This window comes from Muscardinus avellanarius (genome assembly GCF_963383645.1).
Source record: "Muscardinus avellanarius genome assembly, chromosome: 17".
Lineage (NCBI taxonomy): Eukaryota > Metazoa > Chordata > Mammalia > Rodentia > Gliridae > Muscardinus > Muscardinus avellanarius.
Genome location: NC_137803.1, coordinates 40,131,423 through 40,149,378, shown reverse-complemented (window position 1 = coordinate 40,149,378; position 17,956 = coordinate 40,131,423). Strand labels below are relative to the sequence as shown.

At 38.1% G+C, this 17,956-nt stretch overlaps 1 protein-coding gene across 1 annotated transcript in view; it reads left to right on the top strand.

Moving 5' to 3' along the window:
* The window catches only part of GALNT1 (polypeptide N-acetylgalactosaminyltransferase 1), a gene marked incomplete at both ends in the record, with an annotated part of 75,969 nt that overhangs the window by 22,248 nt on the left and 35,765 nt on the right, over positions 1 to 17,956 (top strand). Inside the window, one exon of the mRNA XM_080714655.1 lies at positions 5,105 to 5,279. Within this exon, the coding sequence (XP_080570781.1) occupies positions 5,105 to 5,279 (175 nt within the window). The remainder of the gene's footprint in view (positions 1 to 5,104; positions 5,280 to 17,956) is intronic.

Below are 17,956 nucleotides of genomic sequence, written 5' to 3'. Positions count from 1 at the left end.
TTCTTGCTTTGGGGTTAGTTCTGTTTTTCAAGGGCTTTGAGGTGTGTCATTAGGTTATTTATTTGGTAATTTTCTGTTCTTATATGAGCACACAGTACTATGAATTTTCCTCTTGATACTGCCTTCGAAGTGTCCCAGAGGTTTTGATATGTTGTATCTCTCTTTTTATTTGTTTCTAGAAATTTCTTGATTTCACTCCTTACTTTTTCTATGACCCATTCTTCATTCAGCAGTGTGGTGTTCAGTTTCCACATGTTTATATTTCGTTTCTAGTTTCACTTGATTGTGGTCTGAAAAGGCAGAGAAGTATGTCACATTTTTTGAATTTGCTAGTGCTAACTTTGTGGCCCAGGATGTGATCTATTTTGAAGAAGATTCCATGAGCAGCTGAGAAAAATATGAACTCTGCTGTAGTTGGGTGAAATAGTCTATATGTGTCTAATAGGTCCATTTGATGGTGTTCTTTAGGTCTGAGACATCTTTACTGACCTTTTGTCTAGAAGATCGGTCTAATGGTGTGAGAGGGGTGTTGAAGTCTCCTAGTATTTTATTGGGACTTATGTGTGACTTAATGTCACAAGAGTTGTTGTTTTTTTTTTTTTATGAAAGTAGCTGCACCTAGGTTTGGGGCATAAATGTTGACTTTTTATTTCCTCTTGCTGGATTGTTCCTTTTATCAGTAAAAATGCCCTACTTTTTCTCTTAGAAGCTTGGGCTTGAAGTCTAACTTGTCTGATATCATAGTTGCTACTCTTGATTGTGTTTGAGTTCTGTTGGCATGGATTACCTTTCTCCAGCCCTTTGCCTTTAGTTTGTTACTATCTTATAAGATGTTTTTCCTGCAGGCAGCAGATAGATGGATTCTGGGTTTTAATCCATTTTGCCATCTTATGTTTTTTTTATTGAAGTTAAGGCCACTTATGGTCAGTATGATTATTGAGAGGTGATTTTTAATTCCTAACACTTTGAGATTTAATTTCTGTTTGAGGTGTTTTTTGTTCTTTGCTTAGTTGTTTTCTTGGATGGAAATTCTTGTTTAACCTGGTTCTGGCGTGTATTACTTATTTCTTTGCATTTAAGTTCTTTGAGTATTTTCTCTAATGCTGGTTTGGAAGACATGAATCCCTTTTGCTTCTGTTTGTAGTGGAATAATTTTATTTCCTCATCTAATTTGATAGTTTTGCTGGGTAGGAAATTTTTGACTGCCAGTTGTTTTCTTTCAGAGTTCAGAATATGTTACTTCAGGCCCTTCTGGCTTTCATGACTTTGTCTGGGAAGTCTGGAATGATTCTAATTGGTTTGCCTCTGAATGTCACTTGGTCTTTTGATTTTGTTGCCTTTAAAATTCTCTCTCCTTGGCTTCTCTGTTGGTCAGTTTGACTATTATGTGTCGTGGTGAACCTTTCCTTTGATATTTTCTTTTTTTTCTTTCTTTCTTTCCTTCTTTCTTTCTTTCTTTTTTTTTTTTTTTTTTTTTTTGGTGTTACTGGGGTTCCTGGAAACCCTTCTACCTCCGGGCTACACTCCCCAGACCTATTTTTTATATTTTTTTAAATTTGGAAACAGGGTCTCCTAAGCCAGCCTGGCTATGAACCTGTGCAATCCTCCTGTCTCCGCCTCCCAAGTGCGGGGATTATAAGCGTGCGCCACCACACCTGACTCCTTTGATATTTTCTAAAGGGAGTTCTATAAGTTTCCTGTACCTGTCTTTCGACCTCTTGTTCTATATTTGGAAAATCTTTCTGGTATTACTTCTTTGAAAAGATTGTTGATCCCTTTGTTTTTGCCTTCTCTTCCCTCTTCTATGCTAATTATTCTTAGGTTAGCTCTTTTAAATGGCCCATATTTTTTCAATGTCCAATTCATGCTTTGTCATTGTTTTGTTTTTTTTAAGATATATACTATGCATTTGTTTTTTGACTGATCATCTTCTAAAAGCAAGATTCTATTCTCCATGTGGTCTAATAAATTTCTTCTTCTTTGAATTGATGCCTTTACTTTAATGATTACATCCTTTATTTCTTTCAGACTCTCTCAATTCTTTTCAGAAGTTCTGTTATATTTCTACAGTTACATTTCTGATTTGACCTAGCGATCTCTGCAAATTATGTGTTATCAGGTTCTGTTAGTGTAGTGTTGCAGGAGCCCATTGCTTTGTTGTTATTATTATTATTAGGATTTCAGAATTTTGTATGTGTTGCTTTTGATAGATTTCTCTCATTCTCTAGGTGACAGCTGATATATCCAAGGGCAAGTTGTATTGTATTCAACAGTGAAGGTTGAGTGAGGTAGGTCAGAAGTGAAGTAAATGCAAGAATAGGGTAAGCCACAGATAGGATAGAATAGAATGACAGTATAAATTCAATAAGGTAAAATGGAGATTAGAGATAGTGAATATGTTGTAGTATTCTAGTAACCAATGTAAAGTTTTTAGTATAGTGATATGAAGTGGATTTAATACAAGGAAGAAAAGAGAGAAAAAAGAGAAGAGAGTAGGTATGTACAAAGGAAGAAGCTTGGGAGAGGGGTTGGGAAGAGAGTAAACAAACAAGCATATACACAGACACAAACACATAATATACAGAACACAACACAAAACAACAACAAATTAATGCAACTCTATAAATAAATGAATATTCAGCACACTGGCCCTGTGCGGTGTCATTCTGTGCAGACCCCGAGTGCTACAGGCACCTTTTCTGTTGCAAGCCTGGTTCTCTGAGTCTTTCTCAGACTGTGGATATGGCTGGTGTCAGTGGGGCTGGATCTAATGTTAAGCATAAGTCACTCTCCATGCTTTCCACAGATGTGGACTCTCGGTCTCTCCCTGTGTCAGTAGGTGGCAGATGCTTCTGAGACCAAACTCAACGTAAGAGTCTGTTTTCCACAGTTAGGGCTGAGCTGTTCTGACTTCTCCCTGCATTCATCATGATTTTGTGGTCTGTGGTGATTCCAGATATCATACTAGTTGGATCTAGTGTTAAATCTAGGTCTCCCCCACACTTTCCACTGATGCAGAGCCTGAGTCTGTCTGAACCTCTGCTATGTCCAACAGCAGACTCCATCTCCACCTTCACCAGCTTGAGCTGCAAAGTCTCATACCTAGGGAGTTTATCATGGCTGCATGAGTCCCTGGGGGTGATGTGCTAGGCGTTCTCCTGCGAGGACAGTGATTTCACTTATGGTGGTGTTAAGTGCTGGTTTGGATCTCTAGAAGACATGGTGAGATTGGTCACAACTGCTGCAAGTTTTAGCCAGTGTTGCACAGGAGGAACTGATGGCTTATGATTCTGATCTTCTGCAGCTGCTTACTTCAAATCTGCTTGCTTCAAATCTTTGGGGTCAGGTGCATTAAAGCAAGATGATGCTGATGAGGTGCACTTGGCTTCAGGCGAACAGGTTTATTTTCTGCTCTCTAATGGGTCTTCTAGCCTTTTTGTCCTGCCACCTTTTACTTATTGTGTTCTTTTTATAGTTAAGATGTATTCTGGCTTTTGTAAGAATGCTGTTTTTAAGGCAGTGAAGATCAGGTGTCAGCAAGACTGATAGGTCCTGCTTCCCTTAATTGGCATCTTCCCTGAAGTCTCATAATACAGTGTTTTCTAAGCTTACTCTAAACCAGGACCTGTTTCTTTTGGAATACTTATTAATATCTCAAGTGCATTTAACGAGAACAATGTTTGGAAGTGTTAATCTGGCATATTTCTCTCTCTGTGTTGTATATACATATATACATATATATGCATACATACATACACACATACATATACATACATACATATACACATATACATATATATACACATACATACATATATGTGTGTATATATATGTATATAAAACATTACTTAAGATTAGATTTATTTTCCATAAACCAGGCATACTAACACACACTTTTAATCCCATTACTTGGAGGCTGAAATAGGAGGATCACAGGTTTGCAGCCATCCTCAGCAACTTAGTGAGGCCTTCTGCAACTTTATGAGATCCTGTTTTAAAATAAAGAATAAGCTGGGCATGGTAGCGCATGCTTGTAATCCCAGTACTTGGGAGGCTGAGACAGGAGGATTGCAGGTTTGAAGCCAGCCTCAGCAGCTTAGTGAGGCTCTCAGCAACTTAGTGAGACCCTGTTTCCAAATAAAATATAAAATAGTTCTGGAGGTGTAGCATGTAGGTAGAAGGCCCCTGGGTTCCATCCTCAGTACAAGGAAGGAAGGAAGGAAAAAAATAGGGTTGGAATACAGCTCAAAGATAGAATGCCCCATAGATTTAATCCCCAGCACCACCCAATATATATATTTGTTCATGGTGTTCCTCCACTTTACATAAACCTTATAATGTCTACCATGATCAAATCTAGGTTTTCCATCTTAACTTATTTTGAATAGCGTTTTTACATATATATTAATTCAGCATAGAGTTACAAAGCTCCTATAAACTCCATAGAAGATGAATGAGTGAGTCAATCCCTTGCCAAAAAGAGATTATAATCTAAGGGGGGGTGTGCAACAGGTTTAATTTAGTGGCCATTATAATAAGAGGTAGTCATTAAAAAAGAATCCTAGATGAAATCATGTGATGATCAGGGGTAATAAATGACTTTTGTAGAAAGAGTTTAAAAAGTTATAGGCAAGAAAAGCCATTTTGCTTGGGCCTGGAAAGACAAATTGGGGTTACTTTTGGCAGAGACAGAAATGTCAAGGGAGGGGACTGTGTGAACAAAGGTGTGGAAGCAAGAGAACATGAGGCACAGTTGAAAGAAAGAGAGTGAGTTGCCATTGAACTGAGGGATGAAATACTGAGGAGTGGTGGAGGAGAGCCTTGCAGGTGATAGGTTTGGAAAGTTAATTTAAATTCGCTGTTAAAGAGACTGGACTTTGGGAGACAGTGAAAGTAAAAATGAAGGCTGTGTCTTACAAAGGTTAATGCATCATGTGTTCAACATGGAAGTGGAAGACTGTGTAGTCCTTGTCATTAGTAGACTGGGAGAGGGTGGGCCCAGAAGGGCTCTGGTTGTGGAAGGCACAATTTTAACTCAAATGTTATTATAGAAACATGGATTAATTGCTGTGAAATTAATGTTAATTTTCTTCCATATTCTTAGTTCTAGAGCCAGTACAAAAGCCTCATGAAGGTCCTGGAGAAATGGGGAAACCAGTTGTCATTCCTAAAGAAGATCAAGAAAAGATGAAAGAGATGTTTAAAATCAACCAGTTCAATTTAATGGCAAGTGAGATGATTGCACTCAACAGATCCTTACCAGATGTTAGATTAGAAGGGTAAGTACCTGGTCCTGATAGTTTTAATGAAAAAATGTTCTGAATTCCTAGTAAATTGTATTTTACTGCTGGTTGTTCTTAAAGTGAATGTTAAGATTTACTAAGGTACTACCCAGTGTACTTAAAACATTTTTAGACGCTGATTAAAATAATACCTCAAGCCCGGCGTGGTCATACACGCTTGTAGTCCCAGTACTTGGGATGCTGAGACTGGAGGAACACAGGTTCGAAGCCAGCCTCAGCTACTTAGTGAGACCCTCTTCAACTTGGTGAGACCCTATCTCAAAATAAAGAATAAAAAATAGGACTGGGGCTATAGCTTAGAGGTAGAATGCCCCTGGGTTCAATCCCCAGTATCGCAAAAAAACAAAAACAGAACCTCAAGATGGTACTAGTATAATAACTTTATTTCCAGTCTTAGAAAATAATCATTTATCTTAATGGGTTACTACAGGAATTTAAAATTTTATTATTACTGAAATACTCATTTATTTAATTTTTTTTACAAAAAGATTTGTGTTTAACTTGAAACAGTGAAGTATGTGGTCCTAAGTATTCAAAATACTGAATTTGTGTATATGAATACAACTGTATAACCATTAATCAAACCAAGAACATTTCTATTACTCCTGAAAGTTTCCTTATTTTCCTTTACAGTCTTTGCTTCCATTTTTTACCTCTGTAAAAATAAATCCATTAAATCTCATCTTTAATTTTTTTATAAATGGATCCATGTGGTATATACTCTTTTATGTCTTTGAGACTCATTTTGCTTTATATAGCAGCTTTTGGGGTTTTTTCTATTTTAGTGTAGTGTTTTGAGAATATATCACTTTTTTAATACATTGATAGAGTTGTTTCCATTTTTTTAGTTATAAAGTTGTGACATTCTTGTACATGTTTTCTGGAGAGCTTAAACTCTCATTTATGTTTGGTGTATACTAGGGAAAGGAGATAGGTTATTAATTTATTTAGCTTTAGAATGTGATACCAAACATTTTTCCTAAGTGTTAAATCAGTTTGCACTCCTCTCAGCAATATAAGGATATAAGAAGTCTATTCATTCTATGTGAAGAAGATAAAGAAAGTATCTGAACTAGATTACTAGACAGAAAACAAATATATTGAGTGACCATAAACATTCTTCTGCTGGGACCCCTGTCTACCTTTCTCTGTGTGGCTCCTGTTAATGCTGGCAAGCCAGACTTTCCTCCCGCAGGCAAGGAATTGGAGTATCTTTTTTTTTGCAGGTCTGGGGATGGAACCCAGGGGCATTTGATCTCTGAGCTATACCCCCTGGCTTTTTTTTTTTTAATTATTCCTTTTTAAAATTTTTTATTCTTTAATATTTTTAATTGAAAATAAATGGTATACATTTAAACTGTACATGGTGCCCTTTCCCCCCAACCCCCGTTTTCCCTTCCCCACCTCCCACCAATGATTGTCCAGGGTAACCATGCTATATTCATTCTTTTACACATATTCAGATGTAGACCCTCATTAATCAAGTATAACCTTCTTCCTCTTCTATCTTTCCCTTCAAACTTTGCTGAGATTTCCCTTCCATTATCTGGAGTCCCTCTGGTATCCCCTATGCTCCCTAGTTTGGGCATATTAGAGGAAAGATACATCCCTTCTCTTTCTGTGCTTGGCTAATCTCATTTAACATAATGCTCTCCAGGACTTTCCATCTTCTTGCAAATGACATGATTTTGTTCTTCTTTATAGCTGAATAGAATTCCACTGTGTGTATTTCCCATGATTTTGCAATCCATTCATCTGTTGGTGGGGACCTGGGTAGGTTCCATATTTGGGCTATTACGAATTGTGCTGCTATGAATATAGGTATGCGTATGTTGTTGTAGTTCTCTGATTTCAACCCCTGTGGAAAAATGCCCAGGAGTGGTAGAGCTGGATCATATGGTGGATCTATTCTAAGTTTTCTAAGGAATCTCCTCACAGATCTCCATACTGGCTGAACTAGTTTGCATTCCCACCAACAGTGTAAAAGAGTTTCTCTTTCCCCACATCCTCCCCAGCATTTGTTGTTATTTGATTTCTCTATGCTTGCCACTCTGACTGGGGTTAGATGGAATCTCAGTGTAGTTTTGATTTGCATCTCCCTGATGGCTAATGATGTAGAGCATATTTTCATGTATCTATTGGCCATTTGTCTCCCTTCTTTTGTAAAGTGTCTATTCATTTCAGTTGCCCATTTCTTGATTGGGTTGTTTGTTTTGCTAGTGTAGTCTTTTGAGCTCTTTGTAAATTCTGGATATTAGCCCCTTATCAGAGTGGTGGCTGGTAAAGATCTTCTCCCATTCTGTAGGCTTCCTCTTTAGGTTATTGATGGTTTCCTTTGATGAGAAGAAACTTTTTAGTTTGATGCCATCCCACTTGTTAATTCTTGTTTTAATTTCTTGAGCTTTGGAGGTTTTGTTGAGAAAGTTACTGCCTGTGCCAATATGTTGTAGTGTTGAGCCTATGCTTTCCTCTAATAGCTTCACAGTCTCTGGTCTAATTTTTAAGTCTTTGATCCATCTTGAGTTGATTCCTGTGAATGGTGAGAGGAAAGGATTTAGCTCCAACTTTCTACAAATGGATAGCCAGTTCTCCCGGCACCTTTTGTTAAAAAGGCTGTGTTTTCTCCAACGTATGAGTTTGGCCCATGCTGTTTTTACTAGTATTGCTTTATATTATAATTTGAAGTCTGGAATTGTGATGCCTCCTACGTGATTCTTTTTTTTTTTTTTTTTTTTTTTTTTTTTTGGTGGTACTGGGGTTCCTGGAAGCCCTTCTACCTCTGGACTACACTCCCTATTTTATTTATTTTTTTAAATTTGGAAACAGGGTCTCTTAAGCCAGCAAGGCTGGCTTCGAACCTGCACGATCCTCCTGTCTCTGCCTCCCAAAAGTGGGAATTACAAGCATGCGCCACCACACCTGGCTTCCTGTGTGATTCTTATTGCTGAGAATTGCTTTGGCTATTCTGGGTCTTTTTTTTCTCCATGTAAAGTTCATGATTGATTTTTCTAGGTCTATGAAGAATGTCACTGGTATTTTAATGAGAATTGCATTGAATCTATAGATCAGTTTTGGCAGAATGGTCATTTTGATGATATTTATTCTGCCTATCCATGAGCACGGGAGATCTTTCCATCTTCCAAGGTTGTCTTTAATTTCTTTCTTTAATGTTTTATAGTTTTTGTTGTAGAGGTCTTTTACATCTTTGGTTAGGTTTATTCCTAGGTATTTTATTGGTTTTGAGGTTATAGTGAATGGAATTGTTTTCTTTATTTCTTTCGTTGTGGATTCATTGTTGGTGTAAAGAAAAGCCACTGATTTATTTAGGTTGATTTTTGTATCCTGCAACTTTGCTGAATTTGTCAGTCAGCTCCAGAAGTCTTTTGGTTGAGTTCTTTGGGTCTTCCAGATAAAAGATCATGTCATCTGCAAATAAGGATATTTTTTTGTGTGTGTGGTACTGGGAGTGGAACCCAGAGGCTTTCTACCTCTGGGCTATACTCCCAGACCTATTTTATATTTTACTTGGAAACAGGGCCTCACTAAGTTGCTGATAGCTTCACTAAGTAGCTGAGGCTGGCTTTGAACCTGCACAATCCTCCTGTCTCAGCCTCCCAAGCGCAGGGATTACAAGCGTGCACCACCACGCCCGGCATAATGATAATTTTAATTTCTCTCTTCCTATGTGAATTCCTTTGATTTCCTTCTCTTGTCTTATTGCTGCAGCAAGTGTCTTTAGCACTATATTGAAAAGGAGTGGTGATAGTGGGCATCCTTGTCTTGTTTCTGATTTTAGAGGAAATTCTTGCAGTTTTTCCCCGTTCAATATAATTTTGGCTTTGGGTTTACATAATATTGCCTTAATGATGTTGAAGTATGTTCCTTCTATTCCAGTTATCTGCAATGTTTTTAACATGAATGGGTGTTGGATTTTGTCAAATGCTTCTTCAGCATCTATTGCTATGATGATATGATTTTTGTTTTTGATTCTATTTATGTGGTGAATAACATGTATTGATTTGCGTATGTTGAACCATCCTTGTTTTTCTGGGATGAAAACAACTTGGTCGTGGTGTATTATTGTCTTGATATGGTTTTGAATGTGTATGGCTAGTATTTTGTTTAGAATTTTTGCATCTATATTCATTAAGGATATTGGTTTATAGTTTTCCTTTCCTGAGGTATCTTTATTTGGTTTGGGGATTAATGTGATACTGGCCTTGTGGAAGGAATTTGGGAGAGTTCAATCTCTTTCAATTTCCTGGAACAAGTTATGAAGTATTGGTATTAGTTCTTCACTGAAAATTTTGTAGAATTCAGCTAGAAACCCAGGACCTGGGGTTTTCTTTGATGGAAGAATTTTTATCGCCATTTCTATCTTTGTTTGCAATTGGTTGGTTTAGGCTTACTATGTCCTCTTGGTTCGGTTTATGTAGGATAACTGTGCTTAAAAATCTATCAGTTTCTTCCATGTTTTCTAGTCTATTGGAGTATAAATTTTTAAACTAGTGTCTGATAATCCTTTGAGTTTCTCCACTATCTGTGGTGATGTCTCTTTTTTCATTTCTAATTTTAATAATTTGAGTTGATTCTCTTTTTATTTTGGTTAGGTTGGCCAGGGGTTTATCAATTCTATTAATCTTTTCAAAGAACCAGCTTTTTGTTTTGTTGATTCTTTGAATTGTTTTTTTTTCTCTATTTCATTTATTTCTGCTCTGATTTTAATAATTTCCTGTCTTTTGCTGGCTTTGGGAGTAGACTGTTGCAGTCTTTCTAGGTCCTTGAGTTGTGTCATTAGGTTCTTTACTTGACAATTCTCTGTCCTCCTTATCTGGGCACTCAATGCAATAAACGTTCCTCTTAATACTGCCTTCATAGTGTCCTGTAGATTTTGGTAATTTGTGTCTCTGTTTTGTTTCCATAAATTTCTTTATTTCTTCCCTAATTTCCAATCTTACCCATTCATCATTCAGTAGTGTATCATCCAATCTCCATGTATTTGAATAGTTTCTTTTGAGTTTCCTGTTGTTGATTTTATTCCATTATTGTCCGAAAAGATGCAAGGAATTATATTACATCTTTTGAATTTGCTTGGTGCTTTCTTTGTGTCCCAGGATGTGATGAATTTTGGAGAAAGTTCCATGGGCTGCTTAGAAAAATGTATATTCTGTAGTTCCTGGATGTAATATTCTGTTAATGTGTATTAGGTCCATTTGGTTTATAGTTTTCTTTAGTTTTAAAGAGTCTTTACTCATCTTTTGCCTTGAAGATCGATTCAGTGCTGTGAGAGGTATATTAAAGTCTCCCAGAACTATTGTATTTGGTTCTATTTGAGATCTGATGTCTAGAAGGGTTTGTTTTACAAATGTGTCTGCACCCACATTTGGGGCATAAACATTTACTATCATTATATATTCTTGGTGTATTGTTCCTTTTAATAAAAGGAAGTGCCCTGTTTTTGTCTCTTCTATGTGTTGTAGTTTAAAGTCTGTTTTGTTGGATATCAGGGTTGCTTTCCCTGATCTTTTTTGGTCTCCAATAGCATGGTATATCTTTTTCCATCCTTTCACTTTCAGTCTGTGAATGCCTTTGGCTGTAAGGTGAGTTTTTTGCAGGCAGCATATATGTGGGCTATGTTTTTTAATCCACATTGCCAGTCTATGTCTTTTGATTCGTGAGTTAAGTCCTTTGACATTAAGAATTTTTTTTTTTTTTTTTTTTTGGTACTGGGGTTCCTGGAAGCCCTTCTACCTCCGGATACACTCCCACGGGCTACACTCCCAGACCTATTTTTTAACTTCTTTATGTGGAAACAGGGTCTCTTAATCCAGCGAGGCTGGCTCCGAACCAGCGCGGTCCTCCTGTCTCCACCTCCCAAGCATGGGGATTACAAGCGTGCGCCACCACGCCTGGCATGACATTAAGAGACATTATTGAAATATGATTTTTGTTTTTTTGTCATTTTGTGTTCTGTCTTGTGTTTGGTAGTTTGGTCTTTCTTTTTTACTTAAATGGCAACTTCCTTTCTTCTCTGGTTCTGAAGTCTGCTTCTTTTTTCTTCTTTATGGTTTATTTAAGAATTTTCTCTAGTGGTGACTTTTAATTCATTGATTTTTTAGTTTCTGTTTATCTTGAAATACTTTTGTTTCTCCATCAATTTTGAACAGTAGTTTTGCTGGATATAGTAGTTTTGGTTGGGAGTTATTTTCTTCCAGGGTCTGAATCATGTCGTACCCGTTTCTCCTAGCATTCATGACCTGGGTTGTATAGTCTGGGATGATTCTTATTGTTTTGCCTTTATATGTCACCCATCCTTTTGTTCTCACTGCTTTTAAGATCCCTTCCTTAGCCTCTATGTTGGTCATTTTGACTATTATGTGGCATGGGAGATCCTTCTTTGATCTTGTCTTAATGGTGTTCTGTATATCTCCTGGACATGAAGATCCAAGTCTCTTTCCATGTTTGGAAAATTTTCTGAAATTATTTCTCTCAAGAGATTACAGATGCCCTTGGTCTGTACCTCAATCCCTTCTTCACTGCCTTTTATCCATAAGTTAGGTTGCTTCATGTTGTCCCAAATTGGGTGGCTGTTTAGGTTTTGTTGCTGTAATGACTTCTGTATACTGTTGACTGTGTTTTCAGTTTTGGATGAACTGTCTTCTAACAGTGATATTCTACTTTCCATTTCGTCTAATTGTCCAGAATTTCTTTCTATCGCTGACTTCATTTCATTTATTGACTCTTTCATTTTATTCCAGACCTCTTTCTGATTCTTTCTTAGTATTTCTAACTCATCTTTCATCTCCTCTAAGCTTGTTTTAAATCCTTTCATCATATTGTAGATCAAGATTCGGAACTCCCCTTTTTGCATTTCTTGCATTTTGTGACTTCTGCCATTTCTCCACTATTCCTGGTTCTCATATTTTCAAAGTTCTCAGGCCTGTTGTTTTTTTTTTTTTTTTATGTCTTCCCATTGTTTGTGGGTATTATGTTTAGTCCAGTCTTAGTATTAGGAATTTAGAACAGTCAACAGGTAAGCAGTACTTTTTTGAGTGGTGAGGGTTAGGTGATGGTGGAGTAGCTAGGGTGATAGGTAAGGTAGATGATATAATTAGGGTGTGGAAGAATTTAAATATAATAAGGTTGAATCGGGTTGAGATTGGGAGAAGGTTAGATAGTAGGACTCTTGTATATATTAGAATATTTAAGTTTGGAGATGTGAGAAACTTTGTGTGTTAAACAGACATACAGTTAGGGGACAAAGAGAAAGTTTTGAGGGAAGATAGTTGATAGTCTAAATTGTAGACTTTTGTAAAGGGAGTAGGGGGAAAGAGCAAACACAAATGGATAAAGTAACAAAATAAGCTAGAAAGACTATTATACATCAGATATAAACAAAACAAAAATGGATCGTCACGAAAGAACAAAAAGGGTTAAGAGAATAAACAGGATAAACATACACTAAAATAAAAGGAACAGTTATGTGATATGAAGTGAAAGATCCAAAAAAGAAGCCCAAATAAAAGTTAAAAAAAATAATCCCCCCAAAAACCTGAAAATTAAAAAAAACCCAAAACCAAAATAACACAATAAAACAAAAATCAGCCAAAAAAGAAACAGTCCTACTATTTTACTAATATACAGTGTATATGCCAATGTCTCTTATTTGCTTGGAGCGACCCCTTGTGGCCCTGTGCAGGTATCGCCTTAAGCGCCCTTGGTATGTCAGTGAAGTTGAAGGTGCCCCCCTGGGTGCACACAGGTGCCCTCAGTTATTGCCGTGTCTGGTGGCCCTTACTCTGTGCCCACTGGCTCCCATGGCTCATCTGAGCTCACGCTGTTACCTTACAGCCCAATCTGGGGCTCTGAAGGGCTGGCAGCTCTTCCATATAACGCTGATCCTCTGGGGGCACGGCAGGTCTGGTCCAGATCCCTGAAGGTCTCCCAGCACCTTTGCGGGTGCCTCCTCTGGTGCGCAAACTGTGCAGCTCAGGTGCTCGGGTGAACTTGCAGCTTAAGATGTTAGAGCTCTATGGCCAGCCAGGAATACAGTGCCCAAAAATCCTTTTTGGGCCGGCGGCTCAATATGGCGCCGGCAGCCGCGGTGTCTGCAGCTGACTTGTGCTTCTTTTGTGTGTGTTGCAATGAATCTCACAAGTCAGAGTTACTGGATTTCTTCTGCTGTATTCCCAAGTCTGTTTTGGGTTCTAAGCTGGGCCAGGCTGCGCTCTCTCGTGACCAAGCCTCGGGTCACCTGGATGGGAATGTTCAGGCTCGGCACCCCCTGACCTGTTTTTTATTCTTTATTTTGAAACAGGGTCTCACTAAGTTGCGGAGAGCCTCACTAAGTAGCTGAGGCTGTCCGTGAACCACGATCTTCCGGTCTCAGCTTCCCAAATGCTTGGATTACAGGCGTGTGCCACCACGCCTAGCTATGGAGTATCTTTCTTAGCAGATTAGACTAGCTCTCAATAAAAACCGCTACAGTGACATTGTAGATTCTCTGAAACTTCATAGCTGATAAACTTCATTTATATACAGGTGTGTGTGTGTGTGTGTGTGTGTGTGTGTGTGTGTGTGTGTGACAGAGACAGAGACACAGACAGACAGACAGACAGACAGACAGACAGTGATGCTGGGGATTGAACCCAGGGGCATCCTATTTTCAAGCTACATCCCCAGCCCTTTTTAATTAGAAACAGGGTTTCACTAGATTGCTGAGAATCTTCTTAAATTGTGAAGACTGGTTGCTCGGTCTGTCGGTCTGTCTGTCTTTCTCTTTCTTTTTTTCTGTAGTACTAGGGATTGAACCCAGAGGCCATTCTATTTCTGAACTACACCCCAGCCCTATTTTTATTTTACTTTATTCTTTTTTTGTGTGTGTGGTACTGGGGTTCCTGGAAGCCCTTCTACCTCCGGGCTACACTCCCAGACCTATTTTATATTTTTGAAACAGGGTCTCTTAACGCCAGCGCGACTGGCTTCGAACCTGCGCGATCCTCCTGTCTCTGCCTCCCAAGCACGGGGATTACAAGCGTGCGCCACCACACCCGGCCCCAGCCCTATTTTTTATTCTTTATTTTAAAACCAAGTCTCAACTAAGTGTTGCTGAGGGCCCTGTTTTTTATTTTTTATTTTAAAACCAGGTCTTAACTAAGTGTTGCTGAGGGCCTCACTAATTGGCTGAGGCTGACTGTGAACCTGTGATCCTCATGTCTCAGCCTTCCAAGTACTGGATTATAGGCATACATCACTACAACACCTGCTTTCTTAATAACAAAGAGACAACCAGGTAGTGCTTAGGGAACCCTCAAAAATGAAAATTAGAGTTCAAAACAAACAGAAAAAAAAGAACTTAGAGGAAGCTGACTATTTTCAAAGAAATTACCTCAGCAAAATAGCGAACTTTTCAACCCTAAGACAAGATACTAATCAAAATTTACACTGTGACTCTTGTCCCTCCTCTCAGCTTCCCTGATGGTCAAAAGACAGAGAAGGGGAACTGAGTGGGGAGAGAAGAGGAAAGACAAACAAACCAACACAACAAAACAAAAAAAATTCACAGATAACCAAAAAGCTTTGGAGCGGGGCAGGAAAGGCAACAAAAATGCAATAGCAGATGGAGAGGAAATTTTTTATAAAGATATACTAAAGAGTTGGACGAGAGTAAGCACATAAGGAAATTGAAGTGACCATAAGAAGGTTTAGTAGTTGAATAATTGTAATCTTACAAACAACAAATAAGAGAGAAAAGTTATCCACAAAATCTTCATGAGTGGACTGCACACGTCTTCAGATTGAAAGACCCCGATAAGTTTCTAAGAGACTAATAGGTAATATTAGACTGTACCAAGGCAGTATGAATTTTAGAGTACTGAAAATCACAAACACCTTCACCCTCAACAAGAACAGCAACAAAAATCCTCATATAAAGTTTCCAAAAGAAGAAAGCAAGTTGAGAGTGGTGCCACATACTTATAATCCTAGTACTTGGGAGGCTAAGACAGGTATGAGGATAGCCTCAACCAATTAATGTAGCAAGACTCTCAGCAACCTAATGAGAGAACCTGTTACAAAAACAAAATAAGGCTGAGCAATATAGCTCAGAAGTTGAATGCCTCTGGGTTCAATCACCAGTACCACCAAAAGAAGAAGAAGAAGGAGAAGGAGAAGGAGAAGAAGAAGAAACAGATCATAATCATCAGAATGCCTTCAGACTTCTCAACAGCAACTGCAGAATGAAAGGTGCAAAATTCTACAGGAAAATTATTTCCAAACTAAAAATCAGTATTCAGCCAAGCTGTCAGTAAAGCACACAGGTTAAATAATAAGGACATTTTTGGACATGTAACATCTCAAAATGGCCACACAACCATTCTTGGTGAATGACTGGAGATTGTGTTCTATTGACCAAGGATTTAAACCAAAGAAGGAAAGGACACAATGTAGAAAACAGGAGGCCCAACATGTGTGAGAGATGTTGGGAATCTACAGAGGATGGTGAAGCCGGAGAATTTGGGTGAGAGTTGTACAGGCAGCAACACAGCCAACTCTGGTAGAAGTAGGTCAGAAAACATCAGGGGCTTTGAGAGAATGCCATTAAAGGCATACCTGATATGGCTGAATGAATGTCTTTAGCAGAGATCTAGACAAATGGAAAGTTTAGGATTGAGTTAGTAGTGAATACATACCATAACAAGAAAATTAACCCTAGGGAAAACTTTTTTAAAAGAATGTTCAGAGAATAAAAGTAACAGTAGTTGGCTACATGACATAACTGTGAATACGTCCTATTAAGATAATTATGGAATATTGTTTAGATAAAAATTAAACTGAGATGGGCATGGTGGCATACGCTTGTATTCCCAGCATTCAGGAGGTGGGGACTGTAGGATTGCTGTTCTCAGACAGCCTCAGCTACTTGGCGAAGCACTTTGCAACTCAGACCCTGTTTCAAAAATAAAAGGACTAGCCGGGTGTGGTGGCGCATGCTTGTAATCTCCACGCTTGAGAGGCGGAGACAGGAGGATCACACAGGTTTGTAGTCAGCCTCGCTGCCTTAAGAGACCCTGTTTCCAAATAAATAAAAAAAGGTCTAGGAGTGTAGCCCGGAGGTAGAAGGGCTTCCAGGAACCCCAGTACCACCAAAAAAATAAAATTAAATAAGCATTATTGAAGAAAGCTTTAGATTTTTTAGGGATCTATAGTTAAAATGATTTAGGCAGGTACAGTGCACACACCTGTAACCCCTGTGTGGGAGCCCAAGACAGGAGGATCACAGGTTCAGGAGTAGCCTCAGCAACTTAGGGAGGCCTTCTGCATTTTTGTGAGACTCTGTTTCAAAATAAAAAGCAAAATAGGGGTGGGAGTATAGGTTGGCAGTAGAATTTCCCTGGTTTCAATCCCCAGCACAAACAAACAGTGAGTGTGTAGATGGGTGGGTGGGTGTATAGCTTAGAGCTAGAATGCCTCTGAGTTTCATCTCAAGCAACACACACACACACACACACACACACACACACACACACACACAGAGTTTGTGTCAAAAATAGTAAGTCTTATGTTTCCAGAAATTTGAAGAGCCTTAACTATTATTTTTCCTGGGAGAGTTTTTTTTTTAACTTTAATAATTTCCCTAAGTATACCACTACTCTCAACAACACATTTTACTAAACATTTGTTGTGTTTTAGCTTTTGTATATTCTTGATAATTTTATTAGTTTGTAATTGTTAAGCAACTAGGTTTTTTGGGGCAGTTAATGACCTTGTGATATTTAGAACATTATTTAAGTAGTGTGGTACATGAGGTGTGCACCAAATTTGGAGCATGATGACACCTCCCCAGACTTGACAAAGTACAGCTGTCAAGAGTCAGTCTTTTTGACCAATCATCTGTTCAGTTTCTATGAAACTTATTACTACCATAAAAGATTAGTGTGGTATAACCTTTTTATAACCTAATTTAATCTCTATCCTGTTATCCTTTTATTTAAAAGTTAAATTTGCTATTATAGAAAATTTCAAAATGTATGAAAGTAAAAGAGAGAAAATAATATAATGAACGGTCATATATCCACAACCTAGCTTCAACAGTTCCCAGCAGTCTCATTTTATACATTTATCTTTACCCTCTAAAATGCCTCAGTAGTCACTGCCTCTTGACATTCACACCTCTGTGTAATCCCTTCCCATAATCCTAGTGCCTAGGATTGGTCTACTTGAGGAAAAGAACAGAATAATAGTAGCATGTCACTTTCAGCATTAGGTTAAATATACCAAAGCATTGATTTTAGTTTTTCACTTGCTGTTGTCATTCACAAGCTGAATAAGCTAGCTGACATGATAGGAACAGCCCTACAGAGAAACCTGTATAGTTTGTACACTTGTATGAGATTAGAAGCATCTTACAGAAGATAAGATTAGAAGCCGATTCTTCAGACCCAGGCAAAGCCATACCATTCATAAATATTTCAGTGTGTACCTCTGGAATATAAGGACTCATAGAAAAAGAGAAAGAAAAAATCATGGCACTATTTTTAAACCTAAAAAGCTGTTGAAAGTGATTCTTTAATATCTTGGAAATACCTATTAGGTTCAAACTTCCCTATTTGTGTCATATTTTTTTATTAAGGTATGTACATTGTAGGTGGTGT